Source organism: Halichoerus grypus, chromosome 1 (genome assembly GCF_964656455.1).
Source record: "Halichoerus grypus chromosome 1, mHalGry1.hap1.1, whole genome shotgun sequence".
Lineage (NCBI taxonomy): Eukaryota > Metazoa > Chordata > Mammalia > Carnivora > Phocidae > Halichoerus > Halichoerus grypus.
Genome location: NC_135712.1, coordinates 192,598,476 through 192,621,879, shown reverse-complemented (window position 1 = coordinate 192,621,879; position 23,404 = coordinate 192,598,476). Strand labels below are relative to the sequence as shown.

At 41.0% G+C, this 23,404-nt stretch overlaps 1 protein-coding gene across 14 annotated transcripts in view; it reads right to left on the bottom strand.

Annotated features, from left to right (window-relative positions):
- ERC2 (ELKS/RAB6-interacting/CAST family member 2) overlaps positions 1-23,404 on the bottom strand; it is a 984,330-nt gene that overhangs the window by 940,420 nt on the left and 20,506 nt on the right. For all 14 annotated transcript variants that reach the window (XR_013449531.1, XR_013449532.1, XM_078076915.1 and 11 more), the window contains one exon: positions 12,606-13,399. Coding sequence is in view for 12 of the 14 variants with exons in the window: in XM_078076915.1 (XP_077933041.1) it covers positions 12,606-13,262 (657 nt within the window). In the remaining 2 variants the exon portion in view is untranslated. The remainder of the gene's footprint in view (positions 1-12,605; positions 13,400-23,404) is intronic.

Here is a 23,404-nt window from a genome sequence, read left to right as displayed (position 1 = left end):
GCTGATTGGACCTAGCACAAACAAGCTGGGCCAATCAGATTTTTGGTTGTCTGAATTTGAAATTGAAACCAAGCAACTCTAGGCAGTATCTATTAAGCACCTGAATGGAGAAGATGCTTTCCTTGAGTGGCCACTTTTTCATAAGCAGCATATGAAAACAGATATCAAGAAAGAAAGTAAGAGAGACATGAGATAAAAATAAGAGCAACTGACTTTGTCCTTTTATTCCTGATTATTTTCCAACTAACTTTATTCCAACCTCCCAGGACACCTGGCTGCCCTATCTACACTTAGGGTCTGAAAAGAACTCTTGTATATTCCTAGTAAATGCCTTTCTTTTCCCCTTCAACATGTTTGAATGGGCCTCTACTACTTGCAGCTACATTTTCCCTTAAATAAGTGGTGACTAAATCAATTAGTAAAAAAAAAAAAAAATGAGCTGGATTCTCAAAGAAGACAAAGAAGAGGTTTCATAGGGGAAAGGTGCTGGGAGAAGTGGAAACCAGGAATGCTGGGACCCAAGAAGGGAAGATCTGACTTTGAGACACAAGACTGAGAACAATCCAAAGACAAATTCTGAATAGGTGTGACCACTCCCATGAAACCACCTGGTCAGAAACCACCTGAAAAGGATCCAGTTGAGGGGACTCCTGGGTCAGGAAGCTGTCCGTGTACCTTGAAATTCCTGTAGATAGAGGCAAGTTCAGGAAAAATTCTAACTGGATGAATGAGACCATCCTCACTAGAGTACAATAATCCATAATAAAGAACTTCCCCATTCCTGAAGCCCTGCCTTTATGGATCCAGTGAATTTGTCAAAGTCATAATCACCTGAGCAGATGTGCCAGACCTTCAATGAGCATTCTGAGAGATAATCTCTCTCATTCTTCTACCACCTACAGTTTTAATTTTCCAGCCAGTCCCTGGAGTTGCTTCCTCCCATCCATCTGGGTGGGTTTCCAAGATAGGAGTTTTCCTCTGGCATTCTCCTCTGCACATGTAATTGACCAAGCATGCATTTGCTCCTTCCTACTTGCCCTCTCTCCTCTGTTGCTCTTGACAACATGCTCCCTTCCTTGTTCTGGCTTTCTGTCCTTCCTGTATAACTTCTTGACAGCGTCCTTAAGATACTGGCAAGCAGCACATTCCTACTTCCACTCTATATTAGGGCTTCCATTTCCACATCAAATTCCCTGGTTTTCAAGCAAATTTGTTTTTCCCTTTAAGACAATAGAAAGAACACACTTTTGAAGCTAAGCATACCCCAGATTCAAATTCCAGCTCTACCTAAGGGTGAGACCTCCGGCAGGCCATTTAATCTCTCTTGTCTTGTTTCTCCTCTATAAAATGGGGATGCCACATGTTTTGCAGGGCTGTTGAGCTCACATGGAAAGCAACTAGTAAATTCCTGGCACATAGTAGGAGCTCAAAAATGCTTATTCTCTCTCCCTTTCAAGATCAATGTCAGACATAGTCAAAAAACACCATAAAAAGCCAGTAAAGGTATAAAGAAATGATGGTTTAAAAAATAGGTTTCAGGGTGCCTGAGTGGCTCAGTCGGTTAAAGTGTCCAACTCTTGATTTCAGCTCAGGTCATGATCTGGGGGTTGTGAGATCAAGCCCTGTGTCAGTCTCTGCACTGGGCGTGGAGTCTGCTTAAGATTCTCTTTCTCCCTCTTCTGCCCCTCCCACCTTCTCTCGCTCTAAAAAAAAAAAAAAAAGAAGAAGATTTCATTTCCTTAAAGGGTTGTTTATTTCCTTAAAAGATTAATCTCTATTTACCAAATGTCTGCCTCTAAAAGAATCAAAGTATTCATGGTTACTAGTCCAGGTCAATATTTTAAAAAAAAAAGAAAAAAGAAAAGATATCATTCACAATTAATTCTTTCCCACACAATGTTGAATCAGGTTTTACCTTTTATATTAATATTTTTGCATAAATACATACATTTTGATCATCACTTCACAAAGTTAAAGAATTGAGTGTAGGCAAAGTATTAAGAAAAATTAAGATATAGTAATCATCCAATTAACTCAGGGTTTCTCATCATTGTAGCTATTGACATTCTTGGCCAGATAATGTAGAGCTCAATTCTATGCACTTTGGGCTGTTTAGCAATATCCCTAGCCTCTACCCGGTGACCGGATGTCACTCTACCCACTGGATGTCACCCCTTCCAGTAGTGACAACCAAAAATGTCTCCAGACATTGCCAAATGTCCCTTGGGAGGTAAATTGCCCTCAACTGAAAACAAGTAAGTTAACTTGTGCAGTGTACATAGCCAAACCAGACAGCACAAGCCGAGCCGGGGGTTTATAAGATAGGAAGTAGCTGTACTTTTTCTCTCCAAAATGTTCCCACTGAAAACAAAATGGCTGCACATCACTTCCAAGATACAATCAAATGCTGGCCTCACAGAGAAACCAAGAAGAAATTGCACGTGCCAGAATTCTGTTTGTCAAGCTACCCTAGCTCTTGGCTACATGCCCACACTCTGCCTAAAACCTACTTCCCAAACTTTTGGAAAATGCTTTCCACAGCTTTCAGAACCTGACCTTTACAGCAGCTTTGTGTGTGTGTGTGCGTGTGTGTGTGTGAAACAGATCTACAATTTTCTATATTCTTGCAAAGCCAAAACCACTTATTGAGTCCAAATGCCAACTGGGGGTGGTGGGAATTTGCGCACAGATGTCAGTGGACTCCAAAACAACAACACAAGAGCTCCACCTGCAACTAATTATAGAAACTGAAATTGCACTCTGGCCAGAGGAGGCTAGGTTCAGAACCCACCCCATCTGCTTTGGCCGATAAAATCACTCTGTTACTTTTCTCCTGTCAACATAGACTTGCTTCTCAAAATCCTGGGAGGATGTTGTCTATAGAGAATTTTATCAGGCAGTGAATGTTTTGAGGGTGACCACTCCCTCTGCCTTCCGCCTTTAGAGCTTGGTTTCAAAAAGTGCCTTGGCACAAGCGAGACTAAAATAATCTATCCATTGAAATATTCCAAAATGTTTTCTTTAGTTGCTTGTGTGCTGTTGCTATCCCATCGCCAAAATAAAGTGATCCAGAGAGAAAATGGAAGATGGAAATCATTTAGCTCTCCCAAGTTCCAGCATGCAGGAATGTTTATATTCCTCCCCCCATTAGTCAAGTCTTTCATAAAATAAAACCTGGGAATAAAAATCTGTAAGGCTACTAATGCAGTGCACATGGCTGATCCCAGGGCTGACTGCAAGAGATTACTGAGGCAAAAACCAGCTGACATCTGTGACAAAGATGTGTGTAGTTCACTTCAAATCATTCTCCTACATTCTAGCAAACAAAGAAATCAACTGTTGGCTATGAGCCATCTCATCTATCTTCAGAACCAAAGGAAGTTTTCACCTACCCATGAAAGCCATTTAAAATTGTGGTTTCAGTCTAAGTAGGTCATTGCCTAAGTCTGGACCAAAGTTTTTCCACCTTTCTGGAAATGTAGACAAAAGCTACAGTTCTCTGAAGAGCTGAGGAAGACTATTTCAAGATGAGGAAGGTGAACTTTTGTTGTTGTCCTTCTAAAATTCAGGACATGTCCTTCTAAATTTCAGATTATGCTGTGGTGCTAAACTGGTTTATATTATGCAGTTCTAAATCTGTGTGCCTATGCAACATTGGGGAAGACACAAACACTCATACTTTAAATAAGAGTTGAAATGAAAAAAAGTTATATACCTATATGACATTTGATTGACTTCTTAATTTCTCAGGTCTCTCTTTTTTAGATTTATCTATTTACTTGAGAGAGAGAGAGAAAAAGAACACGGTGGGGGAGGGGCGGAGGGAGAGAATCTCAAGCTGACTCCCCACTGAGCGAGGAGCCCAACACCGGGCTCAATCCCACGTCCCTGAGATCATGACCTGAGCAGAAATCAAGAGTCAGACACTTAACCGACTGAGTCACCCAGGCACCCCTCAGTCTCTTAATATGACTTAGGAACCCTTAAGATATTTGAAGAAAGAGGGTGACTAAGGACAGCTCAAGTCAGTACAATGAACATGTTTTTGTCCTACAGCAACCCTTTGTCCTTCATCTCAGTTCCTAAAAAGAACTGCCCCTCTCCCAATGCCTGCAGTCTAAAGGGCTCACAAGTCACAGTAACCCCTTCTCACGTATCTATTCCTTGCCCCAGCCACATACACTCAACCTCTCTGCAATTTCATTACAGGAACTAATAAATCCCCCTTTTTCACCTACACAGGTTTGAGGAGCTTTTGCGTCACTACTTTGGAGTGTTGCCCAATACAATTGGTAAGTAGGTTTCTTCATTCCAATGTGTAAGGTCCTTTAAGACCTCACTTCACCTCACTGAAATGCACCTATTTCTCTGCTTATCATGACTGATAATTATTATGAATAATAGTGATCAATAATTTTTTGTTGTATCAGTTAGGAAGATATTGAGCTGCTAGTAATAGACCACCCAACAAACAGGGACTTAAACCACTAGCGGTTATTTTCTCACATGACTACAGGTCTGGAGGGCAGCCACTGTGTGCTGCTGCAAGTGCTCAGAGATGGCAGGACAGAGTTTCTGTGTTTGGCGTGGCCTTCTTTCATGGTTACTACACAGCTGACATAGCTCCAGACAACAAATCAACACTTGAGACAGGAAGAAGGGGGGAGGAGCATTGCTGGTGACATTTACTCTTTTTATCAGGAAAACAAAAGCTTTCCCAGAATCTCCCACTTGGGTTTCATTGGCCAGTTACATGAGATAGAAAGGGAAAAGCCTGATGCTGAGCCATTAAACAGGCATCACTAGGATACTCTGGAAGGCCCAGCCACTGAAGGAACCTTTGACCACACTGATAGCGTTCATCTACCTTCACAGGTCTCAAACTTTAATATCTTGTTTCCAGAGCTACTCCTGAAGTAGTCTCTTCCAAAGTGTGGCCTTTATTCCCTTAGTTCTAAGAATATTTATAGTTTATGACAAATAAGATTATTTAAAATATATATATTAAACAATATATATAATAACAACATATATATGTTAACATATATAATAGAATATATATATATGAATATATATGAATATATATATATGAATATATATATATATATATATATATATGAATGACTTGGCAGGGAGTACATTCCCCTGACCCCACTGACTCTCGGCTTGGCCATGTAACATGCTTTAGGCAATACAATGTGAGTTGACTTGATATAAGCAGAGGCTTTAAAAGTGTCTGTGTCCAGGCCTGTACCTCTGAAACAAATAATACATTATATGTTTAAAAAAAAAAAAAAAAAAAAAAAAAAAGGGACGCCTGGGTGGCTCAGTTGGTTAAGCGACTGCCTTCGGCTCAGGTCATGATCCTGGAGTCCCGGGATCGAGTCCCGCATCAGGCTCCCTGCTCGGCAGGGAGTCTGCTTCTCCCTCTGACCCTCCTCCCTCTCATGCTCTCTGTCTCTCATTCTCTCTCTCTCAAATAAATAAATAAAATCTTTAAAAAAAAAAAAAAAAGAAGAAGAAGATAGCAGGAAGGGGAAAATGAAGGGGGGAACTCGGAGGGGGAGACGAACCAGGAGAGACTATGGACTCTGAGAAACAAACTGAGCATTCTAGAGGGGAGGGGGGTTGGGGATGGGTTAGCCTGGGGATGGGTATTAAAGAGGGCATGTACTGAATGGAGCACTGGGTGTTATATGCAAATAATGAATCATGGAACACTACATCAAAAACTAATGATGTAATGTATGGTGATTAACATAACATAATAAAATTAAATTAAAACTGTCTGTGTGGTTTGGTTGGACTCATGGCATCTATGATCCACCATAAGATGAATTCCTGAATACTTCTGTCCCAGGGAGAATGTGGACACATGTAGAACATATTTGAAGCCAACTTTCAGCCTAAAGTCCAGCCCTGCCCAACTAAGTTGCACCCAACCTGCAGATACATGAGGGAGAGGTAAATGCTTATCTTTTTAAGCCAATAGGTTTTGGAATGCCTTGTTATACAGCATTACTGCAGCAATAGCTGCTAAATACATAGATGCTTGATTTAAGATAAAGTTTCATGGTCTTTGCTGAAGCTAAGCAAACGTAATAATTTTTTTTTTCCTTTTTTAAAAATTTATTTTGGGGGGGGTGTGGGGCAGAGAAAGAATCCCAGGCAGACTCCCCACTGAGCATGGAGCCTGATGCATGGTTCAATCTCACAACCCCGAGATCAGGATGTAAGCCGAAATCAAGAATCAGACATTCAACTGCTCAACCAACTGAGCCACCCAGGTGCCCCCTTAATAAATTTTTTTTTTAACTGCAGGAGTTAAAGCATTTCATTTCACATGCTGATATATTGTATGAGTTTGTTAGGGCTGCCATAACAAAGTATCACAAACTGGGTGGCTTAAACAAAGAAATTTATTGTCTCACAGTTCTGGAGGCCAGAAGATCAAGGTCAAGGTGTCACCAGGGTTGCTTCCTTCTGAGGACTGTGAGTGAAGAATCCAGGCTTCTTTCCTTGGATTGTAGACAGTCATCTTCTCCCTGCCTCTTCACATGGTCTTCCCTCTGTACATGTTTATGTCTGTGTCCAAATTTCCCCTTTTGGTAAGGACATCAGACATTGGGTTAGCGCCCACCCAAATGACCTCATTTTAACTTGATTACCTCTAAAAAGAACTTATCTCCAAATAAAATCACATTCTGAGTTACAGGGGATTAAGATTCCAACATATCTTTTTGTGGGGAACATAACTCAATCCATAACAGATGCATTATGGATTTCCAGGATAGGACTATCTAGTATGTCATGTCTCAAGTTTATTTGGCTGGAAAATCCCCTCTGGAAAGTGTCGTTTCCCTGGATACGCTTTGGAAAACTGGCTTTGAGGGATCCATGGATCTCAGATTCAGAGTAGCAGAAGGAATGGGGTCTGAAAGAAGGTACAGGAATAAAACAGGTCTATCTAAGCAGTGAATATATTTAAGTCCCATCGGCAAACTGGATGGATCTGAACACTCCAAAGCTGAGCCCTTGATTTCACAAACACCCAGTACTCAAGGTACTGCAGCTGCATTTAATAGTTAGCGGACACCCCTTCACAGTGGCTACCTCGCCACCTTCCCAACAGGAGATAGAATGAATTCTATCACCCACTTCCAATTGGTACAGCTCTTCATATCTGGACACTCCCCGTGACATGAGCATTTTAGAACAGAGTTTAGAACAGAACAGACCCCTGTTGAAATGGCCCTAGAGTGTAATCAAATAAAACAAAAAACAATGATAAAAGAAACATGGAAACATGACCCATCTTGACCTGTTCAAGTTACAGGCTCAAAATGAGAACAAATAAATCATACATTGAAACTAGCTAAAAAACTCATCAAAAATCCATACTAATATTGATTTAGAGTAAATTATTTCCTATTGTGTTAAGCCAGAAATAGAAATGATCACATAACCATTGCTTCAAAGCCATAAAACTCCTCAGGCAGGTTTACTTACACTTCTTAGGTTACGTTTCCCAGTGACCTTGTCCCACTTCTGCATGCACAAGATGGGTAAATATTAGATTGAGTACAATCTCCCAGCGTGTGATGCTATTTATATTCATGCAGATCCTTGGCTAGCCATGCACAAGTTTGGAAAATGTCTCAAAACTGCTTAATACACATCTAATTTGGAAAAAGTAATCTATTAGAAATATAAAATTAATAATTACCAAAAAATCCAGGAATATGAAAAGTCAATAACTTATATGCATCAAACTGCAAGACGTAAGTCCTTATGAACTTTCTGAAAACTTCTTCTCTACCATGTTTTCCCTCTCTGATCTCTATCATGCAGGTAAATAGAATGGAGCTGCAAAGAAAAGACAATCATATAAATTTTAGAGAAAATTAGGTCACTTTACTTTCCAGTAGTTGCATTCTCCTGCCCCCAACATCCACCCCAACTCCATAGTCTATTACAAAATTAATAAGGGGGTTGCCTCAAGTGGCAGCCAAACATCCACTCCAAATCTTTTCTATTCACCTCTCCCCAAGTCAGTCTACAGGTGTGACATTGAGAGCACAGGCTATGGGTTCACACCATTTCAAAGAATTAGCTGTCTATAATACTCCACCACCCTCTTCTTCCATTCAAGAAAGTATATCATGAAGTAAAAAGCACAAGTGATAACATAAGGGTAACTGTGCATCCATGCACTCCACTGATTCCTAATGCCAATATTGCAACTCTTAGTGGTCCCAAATGTATTTCTATTCATGCAGATCTATGTGGCTGAGAAGTAGCACCTTGGAGAGAGCCTGCGGAATAGGATCTAGGGTGGAATATCCAACCAGGAACCCAAGTATCTACTCTTTGCACACAAGAAATTTGGTCACAGCCCCCTACCCATTGCCTCCAAGGTTCCAAATAGTCCTGCACTTCCTATAACACAGGAAGGGTGCTCAACATCCTCCCTTAGATCTGGAATTGGGTTCAGTTCCCCTGGACAGAATCACTAGAACTTCAAAATATACTGCAAAAGAATTGATGAGTGGTTGCCCTCTTCAACACTGCACATAAGGGTGAAAGGTTTGTATTAGTGAGCATTAAATACACAGAACCATGAATTTCATATACAACAGAACTTGAGCTTCCTGACCTCCACCCTATGATAGACCTGCTTCCCATTTGTATTCAAATAGTATAGCTCAAATTGTTTTAGATCACCTGAATTTAGGTTAGTGAACTTCTAATTATCCAAATACGCACTGGTAGAACTACATTTGTAGATGCAGTCTCTGGTTGCTATGCATAAGAAACCACAGTCAAATGTCCCTCATCTCCTTTACATTCTTTTCTTCCATATAGAAAAATTTTCCATGATTTTTTCCTCTAAAGGGAAATTATAGTCAGTTATGGTAAATGGTAGAAACTCTAAACAGCACAAAAAACCACTTCTGGGAAAATGAAATAAATTCCTAATTAAGAATAAAAATCCCAATTAAACTAAATCACATTCTTTTTTTTTTTTTTAAGATTTTATTTATTTGACAGAGAGAAAGATAGCGAGAGCAGGAACACAAGCAGGGCAAGTGGGAGAGGGAGAAGCAGGCTTCCCGCTGAGCAGGTAGCCCGATGCGGGGCTCGATCCCAGGACCCTGGGATCACGACCCGAGCCGAAGGCAGACGTTTAACGACTGAGCCACCCAGGTGCCCCACTAAATCACATTCTCAATCATTCTATCAGAACTAGTCTTTTTATCTAACATAATATGATCTTCCCATTAAACTAAGATTATATTCACAGCTCAGTGTTCCTATAAGGAGTTAGTGAACGTAAAGTTAAGTCCTAGACATTGGCATGAACTAGACCTAAGCCTTAAAGCCCCGCTCTCTCATTAACTAGCTGTGTAAACTTGGGCAAGCTGCTTATTCTCTCTACATTTATTTTTCATCTGTAAAACAAGAAAAAGTCTAGCACCTACCCCAGGTGACTGATGCAAACAGTAAATAAGATAATGTACACAAACCTCCAAGGACCATGCCTGGCAAATTGTAAGCCCCCAACAGATGTCTATTGGTAGCAGAAGCAGTAATAATAGAAACAGCAGCAACAGCAGGAGTCTGGATTGCTCCCCAAGCTTTATTTCATCGAGCTCCACTTTTTGACAAACACAAAAACCCCACTGGTAGAAATTTCTAGTGTTCCTTCATATCTTACTCTCCTTCCTGGAAAGAAGAGAGGACTATACTATACCTCCCAACCCCTTGCAGTTGTGTCACTTCCAGCCTAAGGAATTGAGGAGCCAATGTGCCATCTCCACACACACCCTTCCTCTGGTGTAACAACTCTTGAAGCCATGTGTCAAGATGTAGAAAGCCTGAATCCTGAGTCACTGTCTGGAGGAGGGCTGCCCTACAGAGTCACCTGACCTACTTCATACTTCCAGTGAATAAGAAGGAATCTTGATGTGTTAAGCCACTGAGATTTGATTGCTGCAGCAGGATCTACCCTATCCTGATCAACAGGTACTCATAGACCCCTAAAACAGATCCTGACATAATTCCCACAGGAGAAGGAGAGGTGCTTCAATTTTTAAAAAATAACTTGCTTTTTGTCAATCTTTATATTCTTTACTTTGTAATACTACCTCATACTGCAAGTAAATTGACTTTTCAAACTCTCTGTGCTTCTTCCTCCTTTTACATTTTTAACCTAAAGAAGAAAATAATTACATTTTACTTATATTTAATAGATTAATACTGGAGCTTTTACTGGATCACATGTCACATGGTTATAGGGTACCCATAGTACCCAAGTAGCCTGTGATCATAGTATTTTCCAGAGCTAGGAAGGGGTACTAGAAGCACCCTCAAGTATTCACTTATTTCTGGCTTACAGCAACATGGGACAGTTAAGTAGAATTATGGATATTTCCTAGTTTAAACTAAACTAACCCTTACAAAATAGACAAGGGGTTTAAAATGTTTTTACAACAGCAAGAAGGTTTTGTGTGTCCTTAAAATGTACCTCAATATATTATTTAATTTTGTCAACAACTTCCATATTTAATTCTGTGTGAATGTCAGAAAAGACACATAATACATTGGCATAATAGCACATCATGTAATTTATAAGTAAATATACACATACAAGTGAGAGTCTGTGCTCAAAAAAAATTTAATGATAGCAACATAAGATAAAAGCAATTTTGGAGCTGACAGTTTAAAGAATGGTTTTCAAACTTTTTTGTTGCTACTTGCATCATTCCTAAATGGCTGTAAACACTTTCCAAAACAACTAAAGAAGAAAACCGGTACAGAACTAGGGAAATACACATAGCAGTAACAGGTTCACAAGGACATCATGAACCAGCAACGTCAGGGGGGAAAAGCAGAAATGATAGTAAAGAGCATTAATTTGATTTAGGATTGAAGAACACAACTTTCTGTTCCAACTAAAAATCACATTTCCACATCTGAAAACCAGTAAAGGCTCTGTCAGATTGTCAAAAGGATAAGGTGATTGCTTTCTACACATAGAAGCAGAACGAAGAGCAGATCTCATAGAGATCAAAAATGCTTCTAAAGATACTTGGACTCCAAGGGGTGGTATCCAGGGAAACAGATAGGAGGGCCAGCAGATAAACCCAAGAAAGACAGAGAGCTTCGTGAGGCCAACATCAAGACCAATTATCAAAGAATCCTTAGTTCAGCCAAGTTGGAGTTATCTCAAATTTCTACAGAAAGTTAAACGATACCTTGAAATTTTTCCGCCAAATGGCACAGCACTCTCTACTCCCCATCTCATCGCACTTATCTCACTACTCATAAGAGGTGAAGCTGGGATTTAAACCCAGGCATGTCGGACTCCAAAGCCCTTATGAAAACAACAGCAGATAAATGAGCTCCACAGAATAGGTAGGATTTGGAAACGGAGACTGGCCAACCCTGAAAGGGAAGAGGCAGGGAGAGGGGTTGCTGAGAAGGCCACTAGGGAAAGGGAACAGAAAGAGCAAAGGACTGAAGGGGGAAAACGCTGAGTATGTGCAGAAGTTACTAAGTGGGAGTGCACATAGCATAGGAGATGTGCACGGAGGTGGTATGAGATAAGGCTGGAAAAGGTTGGCTCGGGCCTTCCAAATGAAGGTGCCATCAGCTCAGCCAAAGAGGCAGAATTCACTCTGAAGGCAATAAGTAATTATTGAGGGCTTTATTTTTTTTTTTAAGATTTTATTTATTTATTTGACAGAGAGAGAGAGATAGCGAGAGCAGGAACACAAGCAGGGGGAGTGGGAGAAGGAGAAGCAGGCTTCCCGCGGAGTGGGGAGCCTGATGCGGGGCTCAAACCCAGGACCCTGGGATCATGACCGGAGCCGAAGGCAGACGCTTAACGACTGAGCCACCCAGGCGCCCCTATTGAGGGCTTTAAAGCAAAGAAATGGTATGACTGCAAGTAGACACTGGGAAAACTGATCTTGCTGTAACATGGAAGATAGATCAGAAAAGAGTAAGAAGGTGCCCTGCACATAGTACACGCTTATTTAATATGAATGGATAAAGGAAAGACCAGGTTACAACTTTTTGTGTTTCTCCAACATGATATCAAACCCATTCCACCCAGTGTTATTTAATATTATTTGGTTTGCTGTTTAGAGAATAAACTCCACTCATTCTAGAAAGAAATAGTTGCTGTGACTTCAAGAATAATTCAATTCACCGGTCAAATGTGGCTCTCTAAATGTTGCTGTTAAAGTGTCTACTCTTGCAAAAATTAACATTTTCCTCTTCGATGCAGAGGGAAGTACATGTGAGCTGCTGTTGTTACTGCTAAAAAAGAAAAAAAAAATAACCAAGTATAAAAGTTAGGCAATAAAGAATGATTCCCCCTCTTCTGCAACAGTGTGAAAAAGTTATTGGAAAATAAGATCACAAGTTATAATTTCATATTGCTTATGACCTTTTGTAGTCTCTAAGTCAAACACGTACTAAACCATAGCTTTCTTGATGATGCTGAACTTCTGGGCAGGTCGTGGTGCCGTCTGCAAAGCATCAACTACTCAGTGAGAAGCCAAGGCTGAAAAACACTGAGATGAGTCATAACCTACCTGATTTTCTTCATGGGAAACCCTCATCTGCTCCTTGAGGACAGACATTCGGGCGGCCTCTTCTTTCCTCAAGACTCTCTCCTTTTTGAGCTCAGGACTCCAGAAGGTCTTGATACTGTTCATGGAAGATCCTAACTTGCTGTCCTTGATGTCTAGTTCTTTCCGGAGGAGGTCATTCTCTCTCTGAAGTTCCTTGAGCTGGGCTTGAAGGTCTAACATTGTGCTATCCCTTACCTGCCTCAACATGGAAGGGACCTGGTGGTGGTGATGATGGGATGAGCTAGTCAGACCACCATGTTGATCCGTGTATGAAAGAACATCTGTGTGGGAAAGTCCAGCAGAAGCAATATTGGGACTACTCCCCATGGCTGTGACTCGGCCTCCATATACAGCTCGATTTGTGGCCCTTCCCAGAGTCATGGTGCCCTTTGGGTAAGTTGTCGAAGCCACCCCCTCATGATCACTCAGATACATAGGTCCAGATGTAGCATAGGCTGCATTAAGGGACTGGATATTCTCCATGGACAGTGTCTTGCCTGTTCCTCCACCTCCCCCACTGCTTGTTCTTCTGTGGCCCAAACGAGGAGACCTTGGCAAACGAGGAGATCTAGAAGGACTGCCTTCCAGATTGGTGATTGTTCTTGCACTTCCATACATTTTTCTTCTATTATGAGGTGCTACTGAAGAGAAAGACTGCTATACTAAGTTGGGGGTTATGCCAATATTTCCACTATTGGCCAGAATTTTCAATGCATTCTTTTCACAGTCTGTACCAGAAAATGACTCCAGAGGATCTGAAAAATGAGGAAAAAAAGATAATCAAAAACAAACTTCTTTAGAACTCTGACTATATTACATTTTTTTAAATATATTGATAGATCAACGATGATAATGACAGATACAAAAACAATAGTCACACCCATATTCGTTTTTTTAAAAAGTAGCCCCAAACTTTACTTACTACACGTAAACATTTTGTGCATTTCCCCCACCTGCTCCCAAACAAGCTCAAAAGTTCTCAGAGCAAAGAAGCAGCCCGTTTTTCCTCAGGGAAAATGATGCTCTGCATTTTGGTTTGTGCTAAGTGACAGTTGGGACCTCCAGAAAATTCACCACAGAATTCCTCATCATAGAGAACTTAGCTATAAAATACTCCATCCTAGAGGCATGACCCCCATACACAAGTGGCTTGACAGTGACTCTGAGAAGTGTTTGCTTCCTGGGATGTCAAATAACGGTCAAGCATGTTGTTACTTCCCACTCCTGTACACATTCCAGACATCACTAATCCACCACAGTCCTCATTTCCACCAAGGTAGGAATTCTTCTCAACATAACACTCTAGATGGTTTACCAACAATCAACTCGCATTGACTCAGGAGTTGGAACCTATTGGCCATTCTGGAGCTAGAAGAAAAAGAGGTGGTTCGACCATCAAGACTCCTATACTTCTAGCCAGATCCTAAATGCTATTACCAGAGAAAATGGTAGTCCTGTCTTTTTCTCCCTTCACACACTTCTTTCAGGCTGGTGTTTTGGGACTTCTTTTCCATTTTGGTTGACCTAAATATTTATTCCACACTAATCCACACCTAAAGGAGAAATGGCACAAGGGAACAGTAGACCACGTCAGAGCTCCTGGTCCCATATCCCCTCGAGAAAAGTAGTAGCAGCTCCCTGTCATAGTCATTCAAGTACTTTGTTGCAGAATTTTATGTAGCTGGGTTACAGGGTTGTGATTATCCCTTCAATGTTAGGACCCAAATGGCCTTATTGTGGTGCATCATGGCCTCCTGCTCTTCCTCTGAGGATATGTTTAGTGTACTTTATTTTTCTTCACCTTTAGACACTAAGACCACAGATTTTAGAGAAGGGCAAACCAGGTTTCAAATTTCCATTCTAACACTGATTAGCTGAGTGACCTTAGGTTAGGGATGGGCATGTGACCCACATTGGCCCAAAAATATTTATACCATACTTTAGCTGGAACAATTGGGAAAGATAAGCTCTTTTTTTTTTTTTTTTTTTAAGATTTTTATTTATTTATTTAAGAGAGAGTGCATGAGAGTGGGTAGGGTCAGAGGGAGAAGCAGACTCCCCACTGAGCAGGGAGCCCGATGCGGGACTCAATCCTGGGACTCCAAGATCATGACCTGAGCCAAAGACAGTCGCTCAACCAACTGAGCCACCCAGGTGCCCCAGATAAGCTCTTTTTCAGCTAGAATTACTTGCCTTTGAGATGGAGCTTCTGAGGACTACCATATGGAAACGGCTGCCTTGCGAGTGAAGCTAATGCAAAGGAAAGCAGAGCCAAACTTTTTTTTGGTTAAGATTTTATTTATTTATTTATTTGACACAGAGAGAGAGCACAAGCAAGGGGAGTGGCAGGCAGAGGGAGAAGAAGCAGACTCCCCGCTGAGCAGGGAGACTGATGCAGGGCTCCATCCCAGGACTCTGTGATAATGACCTGAGCTGAAGGCAGACGCTTAACCAACGGAGCCACCCAGGCGCCCCAGAGCCAAACTTTAGATAGTATGAAATCAAAACAAGTGACATCACTTGATACCCTGGATTCAGCAGTCATTGAAGGTACATCTACCCCAGGCCAGTTTAGTTACACATGCCAGGTAGACTGACTGAGTTAATGGCTCCAATTCTTAACCAACTGAGCCACCCAGGCGCCCAATGGCTCCAATTCTTTACTCCTTCCTGCATCTATATCCTTGGCAGTGCCCTCCCAATCTGACTCTGAGTTCACTCATATGATTTGTTCTGGCCAATAAGGTGGTAGCATATGGGAAGGCAGCAGAGGCCTGAAGTAGCACTTGTGTTATCTACTTTCTTGCTCTTTTTCCTCTGCAATAGTAATTAGAATATGCCCAGTCTAGCTTGCTGTTAGAGGAGATATATGAAATAGAGTCAAGGTGTCCTAGTCAACAGTCAACCAACCGCAAGCCCAGTCAAGATCAGCAGAGCTGCCTAGACAACCAGCAGGTGACCACAGATGCATGAGCGAGTCCAGCTGACATCCAATGAGCCCCATACACTAGTGGACTAAACAAATACTTCTTACTATGTCACTAATGTTGTGCAGCCGGATGTTCTGCAGTGTGGCTGCAGCAGCAGACAATGGATATATTCGCTCATAAGTTTTTTCATTACATTCAATTCTAGTTGGGGTATCTGTGATTTATACCCTAAAGAGTCCTCATATACAGTGTGAAGAAATATTTTCCATAAAAGCTCCTCCTTTGCCTAAAAAGTCCCAACAAAGAATTATACTCCTGTTTCTAACTAAGGAACTTAGTTTCAAATGTTTATGTTGCTCAGAGCTTCATTTTATTTTACTTGAAAATATACAAAAATCATTTTGTATCTAAGATTTTTGCATGATAATCTGTTCTCTAGAAAAGGCAAATCCACAGTTCCAACAATAGGATTCAGTTACATAAATGATGAGAGAGACAGACAGACAGTAGATAGAATAATGTGACTGTAACATGAATAGTTAATGAGGTGGAAAGATATTCATGACACACCAGTCGGGGCAAGGATGGGGGGAACAGCCTACAAAACATTTTTATGGCTTACATTATAAAACACACATACACACACACTAACTTACAGAGAAGACTGGGACAACACACATCAAAATGTTAACAGTGGTGGGATTCCAAGTGGTTTTCATTTTCTTTTGTTTATTTGTATGTGTGAAAATTTCCATAATAAAGATCTTTTATATTGTCTTTTTAGTCTCTTTCATTTATTTCTGCTCTGAAATTTATTTCTGATCTTTGTTATTTTCTTCCTTGTACTAACTTTGGGCTTAATTTATTCTTCTTTCTCTAGTTCCTCAAGGTGTAAAGTAGGTTGTTTATGTGAGATCTTTCTTTTTTTCTTAATATAGATGCTCATTGCTATGAACTTAAGAAGATATATTTTTCCCTTCTATAATTCCAACAGCTAAATGAATTTGTTATTTCTTCTATGCTTAGAATCTAGGAATCTAGGTTCTGGCTGAGCCAACACTATTAGAGTTGTCTTCCTAGAAGTGATGAAACCTAACTTGTCCTTCCCTGTCTTCTCTTGTGTCTAGAGGCAGACATTTCTGAGGTCTCTAGCTAGGTTGGAAGTCCCAATCCAAATTTGATAAAATGTATACCCACACAGATTTCATCTTGGGTGATTTTACCAGCCTAGCTGGCCCAGGTGCTGGAAAATTGCAATAACCAACAAAAAGTGGATCTGATCATTTTGGAAACACACACACACAACACAGAGATAACATACTATATACAGAGATATAGTAACTTATTTGAAACAATGTTTCCTTATTTAAAGAGCAATACATGTTGACAATGGCTCCCAGTTTCCTTGGGGTCTCTTTTTAGGTGTAGCATCAGGTTTATGTTAGTGTCATGGAATGGACTGAGAAACTTCACATTTTTCACATGTTCTGGAACAGTTAGCATAATAAGCAACTTCTCTATCCCTGAAACATTTAGAAGAACACAACCATAAACTAAATGGGCTTGGTTGTTGGTTACTTTTTTATTTTTCACTATGTTTAGTGATCTATTAAGGCTTGTTACCTATTTTGTATCAATGATCATTAAAATGTTTCTTTTTTTCTTTTTTTTTATTTTTAAAGATTTTATTTATTTGACAGAGAGAGACACAGCGAGAGAGGGAACACAAGCAGGGGGAGTGGGAGAGGAAGAAGCAGGCCTCCCGCTGAGCAGGGAGCCTGATGTGGGGCTCAATCCCAGGACCCTGGGATCATGACCTGAGCTGAAGGCAGATGCTTAACGGCTGAGCCACCTGGGCACCCCCATTAAAGTGTTTCTGAAGCAACAGTCCATTCCATCCAGATTTTTCAGCCTTACTGGTATTGCTTTAACTTTTCCTTAAAATTTTAAAAATCTCCAGTTATGTCCCTATCTCATTCCTAATGTTGTTTGTATTTTTCTGTTTCTCTTGATGACTGTATGACAAATGTTGGTCTGCTTTTTTAGTGTCTTAAAGTTACAGTTTTTGTTTTATTGATACATTTTACTACATTCTATCCTCCATTTCATCAGTATCTCTTTATCCTTAATAATAATCTCTACTTTCTTTGTGTTTACTTTGTCTTTTTGTATTAAATGTTCATTTATCTTCAAATCATATTTTCTGATGAAGGTATGTAAGATCATACACATTGGCTGCGTATTCCAGGATTTTATGTATAGAACTCTTGTCATCTGTAAATAGCTTGCTATTTTTCTTTTGAATTTTTTAGGGATTATTCAGAAAGATATATTTAAATGTCAAAGTGGTTATAAGTTTTTGGTTAATTGGTTCTAATTTTGGCTAGTCATTCTAATTCTTGGCATTGGGATCATGGAATATAACATATATGTTTCTAATCTTTGAAATTTGTCAGACTTTCTAATTGGCCCAAGAAATTATCAGTTTCCTTAATTGTGAAAACAACTGATGGATGATTACAGAAAATTTTTAAAATGTAGATATGCAAACAGAAGAAAATGAAAACACTCCCAATCCTGGCACCGATAGGCAATATCTGTTAATAAGTTGATGTTGTTGCTTCCAATTTCTTTTAAGTGTGTGTGTAATTTTAGACAAAATTAGTTATTAAATTCTATATAAAGTCTCATACTCTCCTTTTTCTTCAAAGTCTTACCTCAGTGTCATCTCCTTTTTTCCACTTAATATTAATGCCATAAAACATCTTAATAAAACATGATTTTTAATGGCCACCATGAGTCTCCAAGATGGCCACCAATTCCTCTCCTTCCTGTACACCTTTGTCTCGCCTTCCACAAAGAGGTGGATTCTATTTCCCTTCTACCTGAATCTAGACTGGCCTTGTGACTGGTTGGACCAGCAGATGCTGCAGAAGTGACACTGTTCCAGCCCTGAGCCTAGCTTTAAAGAGGCCTAGCAGCCATGAAAAACAGAGATTTAAGGCCCAAGCTATCTTACTGGAAAGAGAAGTCACACAGAAAGAACCCAGAAGATGAGACATGAAGAGAGCTACAAGAAGGAGAACCAAAGCATCCCAGCTAAGAGCCAGCACCAAGACACCAGACTGGTGAGACAGGCCTCTTAGACTGTCCAGCCCAGCTGCCATCTAAAATTAGGTGCATGAGTGACAGCCAACACTATGTGTAATAGAAGGACCACCCAGGGCGCCTGGGTGGCTCAGTTGGTTAAGCAACTGCCTTCGGCTCAGGTCATGATCCTGGAGTCCCTGGATCGAGTCCCGCATCGGGCTCCCTGCTCAGCAGGGAGCCTGCTTCTCCCTCTGACCCTCCCCCCCACTCATGTGCTCTCTCTCTCTCATTCTCTCTGTCTCAAATAAATAAATAAAATCTAAAAAAAAAAAAAAAAAAAAAAAGAAGGACCACCATTTCAACCCAAAGAGTGATAGGAAATAGAGGAGATCAAAATAATGACTGGTTGGGGTTTTGACCCTACTAGAACCAGAAATACATATAATTCTGTATTTATTTTTCAAACATTCAACAGAGAAGCCAGAATGTCAAAAGGAATACAGGTCCATCATCATCAGTCTGTATGTCTAAGAAGTGAGGAAACAGGTGGATATTGCTTACTCCAAGAGCACACCAGACAAGAGGCATTATGTACAATTCCACAGAACTTATTAAATCAAAGAGGAATTTCAGAGACCATCAAAATAACAATAATTTCTTCACCAGTACACATCTTCTTAACAATAAATCATCATTAGCAACCTAGGCCCAACACTTTATTTGGGAATTACTCTCTTTCTGCAGATTTACAAAGAGCAGGATGGTTTCCTGGAACAATTTTGCCCTTATAGCTAGTTGCAGCACATAGGGTGATGTTCATTTCACAGATGAGACAGGCCCAGTTGACAAGGTAAGCCAAGGCGAGTTCCCATGGCTGTCATGTCCTCCTAAGCCTCATGATTCCTACTTGTTCTACTGAGTCACTCACAAACCCCCCACCCCCAGCTGTGTTTAAGTCTCCTGATATATTTTTAGGTACTTGTTTTGACACTCAGGCTTTTTTGGGTTGTAGTCTCCTAATTCTCGTCTATCCTGAACTTTTTTTTTTTAGTTCTGTAAAATGAATCCCTGAGAAAGAGCAAAGAGATCAACTTTTTTCAGCAATCAATAATGCAATAATGCCTTCTATTGCCCATGACTGACTTCAAGGTAACCATTTCTAAGCTTTTCCACCTACCCATAAATGCATTATAGGAAATAAGGTCAAAATTAAGATTTTACTGTTTCAAATACTATTATGAAGCCAAGATAGGCTCAATCATTGAGCTTTCTTGTAAACTCTTAAAAACACCTGCTTTCTTATATAGTTGTGATGTACAATCCTAAGAAGGATAAATTATTAATTAGATTAAACTGAGCACAGAAACAGACAAATGTTGCTGAATACGACACAAAGGAAATTAATTGCATGACACCTTTCACTTCCAAAACACTTCATGAAAAAAAATTCAAAGTTTGAGGGTAAGTTCCATTTAAGGCTCAAAAACATAATCAAATCACAGACGCTATTATGGACCTGTAAGAAAACTTTCTCTAATTGCATATGGATTCATAAATAAAATATACACTCATCCACTCATTCTTTAAAAGGTTTATGGACTCTTGATCTCTAAGTTCAGGGGGAAACAAGGTGGAGAGAGCCTTGACTTCTTTCTGTCTACCTCAAGTGTCTCAGACTATCATGGTCTGGAATGGTCTATTTTAAGAAGAAAGCACTTCCTCCTATCTGCTCTAAATTAGGTTAAGTTTATTTCCACAGATCTCAGCCTCAGCCCATCACCTGAGCCCTGCTGACAGACCGTGTGAGCTGAGATCATCAGTATCTCCCAAGATTTAGCCCAAATTAAAATATCCTTTTTTTTTCTTCTCAGCATCCCTAACTTTTAAAAAAATTTGTGTCACAAAGTACAGTTAATTCTGAAATTCTTCTAGAGGAAGACAGAGTGCAGAACAAATCTCAAGCAAGAAGCGGCTGTCCAGGAGGCAGATGCAGCCTGCAGATGTGTTATACGTGGCTAGCACAGTGTTCCTTAGAATTTTGATCTAGTTGCCAACAGGGAGAGATACAGATATTTCAAATTAAAATACAGATTGCAGCATCTCCTGAAAAATCTGAAAATCTGACAATGCCAGACCCATTTCCCCACATGACAACTGGTTAGAGCCAACCAGCAGCTACCCCTTCAAGAGAGAGCATGCCCCCTCCAGTTTGCCACAGTCCCCTCCATTCCTTACGGCCTTATATTCAATCTGATGCTCTCTTTTCATGCTTGCCCCTCTAGGCATTTACATTTTACCACTCTTACCCATATAAAATATCTTTTTTTTTAAGACTTTATTTATTTATTTTAGAGAGAGAGTGCGAATGGGGGGGATGGAACAGAAGGGAAGGGAGAGGGAGGGGGAAAGAATCTCAAGCCGGCTCCACACTGAGTGGGAAGCCTGACACGGGCCCCAAACTCAGGACCCTGAGATCATGACCTGAGCCGAAATCAAGAGTTAGACACTTAACTGACTGAGCCCCTAAAATACCTTAAAGAGGAATTCATTCTCCTTCGCCACCCAGTTAGAGTCCGTTACCAAATCCTATCAATTCTGCCTCCAAAATCTGTCTTGATTTGCTCTCGTTTCCCCTTCTACTGTCACCACCCTATTGCACCAACATGACTTGCTTCAGCTCTCCCATACCCTCCCAAAGCATCTCTCCTTTTCTAATCCTCCTCCTTCTGTCTCACACATCATATTCTAAAGTGCACTCCTGATCACAAAATACCTCCCCTGACCCACTTAAAGCCCTTCAAAGCATCCCAGTGCTCTTTGGACAAATACCAAAATCCTTTCCATGGCCTGAGGTCCTACAGGATTTGGCCAATGCCAACAGTTCCAGCCTTTCTTGCCATTCTAATCACTGACTCTGCCTGAGTCTTCTTTCTGATGCTCAGTTGCATCAAGTCCCTTCCTGACTCAGCTTCCCCTGTGCTATTCTCTCTGCAGGGCTCATTCCTACTCATCACTTAGATCACAACATCCAATTGCATACCCTCTACAAGGTCTGTCCCATCCAAATCAGGTCTCTTGGCTATGTTCTCTCAAAGCATAATGCTTTTTTTTCATGGTATGAAAGACCCAGTCAAGGCTGCACCTCCTCAGACTCTTGGTTTGCAAAATAGGAAACCATGCAGGAGAGTAATCAATATGCACAAGGGATTCTGGAGCCTTTGGGGAGGAAAGTCACTGACACTCCACTCACAAAGCCCATGATTCAGAATAAGTGAGCCTGGTGGGAGGAGATGAACAAACAATACTACAGCTATCAGGAACAAAATAATTACTTCAAGATAAGAGGGTATCCAGGCTGGTGATTGGGACTCAAGACAAGTGACCCAGGAGTCATGGAGAAGCCTGTATGGACAAAGCATGTGGGTGAGATGGGAAGCTCCTAGGGACCATGCCATGCTGCGTGGAGCCTGTGCAGTGGGGCACAATGCTATGTACAAGGATATGACCCATGAGGAGGTCCAAGTGTTCCCGGCAGGGCTCCCCACAATCAGACACTGAGACAAGGATTTGGGTACAGGTGGTTCATTTAGAAGGTAATCCCAGGAAGCACTCTGGGGAGAATTTGGCACTAAAACATGAAAGTGAAAGAAGTCAATTTGGGGTACATTTTCGAGGAAGTTTCTGCTGTGGGAAACTGGGTTCAGTCCTGCTGAAGGAGCTCTGAGAAACAGTGTAAAGCCTGCCTCAGAGTTATACTTCCATCAGGGTGAGGTACCCACTGACCATCGGTAGACATCTGCTCCCCTGGCACTTCCAGCCTGCATTGCATGGAGGCAATGAGAAAGCCCTCATGTTCCAAGTACAGTCCACGAGTGCCGAGATGTGGGCAAGACACCAACGGATCTGCTGCACCATGCGTGGCACACCAGTGGCTGAGCTGGCCACTGAGAAACCGGGTTGGCCTTCCCTTGCTGGACCACATAGTTGGGACCATAGCATCCTCCTGTCTGAGGAAGACCAGTCTCAATGGCAACACCTTGTGGCTCAAAGATGCAATCACATAGCAGAATAGTGGGACAGAAACCATCTCTGGACTTAGGTATGGGATTTATATCCAAATCCCCCTCACTTTGGGGCAGTGTAATTCTGGGGTAGGGGGTCAGGGGAGAAGACAGGGAGAGGAAGAGAGAGGTAGGGAGAGCCCTGGATGACAGACCTGGAACTTCCTGCTAAGCTGGCAGGTGGGTTCCAGCATTTTTGGTTTAATTTGGACAAATGAAATTTGGAGCAAGGTTTCTGAACAATCCATATGTGATCCAAAAGCCCTTCTACACTTTATAATTCTATATTAATTTGTGAGATTATTTATTGGGGCCTCTCTGGGCTCCTATTTTAAACCCTTACCCTGTACCCCAGGGTTTTTACATTTCTTCTGACATTTGTGGGGCCCAGGGCAAGGGTACAAATAGAGGCCCAAATACCATATATCCATACATTTTACAGTTATAAATCGAGCTAACAACCTGGTAAATAAAATATATTCTATCTTCCTACCTTGACAAACATAAAAACATGGAAGGTGAAGTTTTAATTTTAAACTAAGAATTCTTGGATTCTTTAATGTTCTGGCCAAAACATGGTAGCAAGAGGCAGGCCTGTCTCCAGCCAACATCCTTCTCTCCACACCCCTGGCTTAGCCACACCCCAGGGGGTCTCATACACATGAATTCTGCAGCCTGC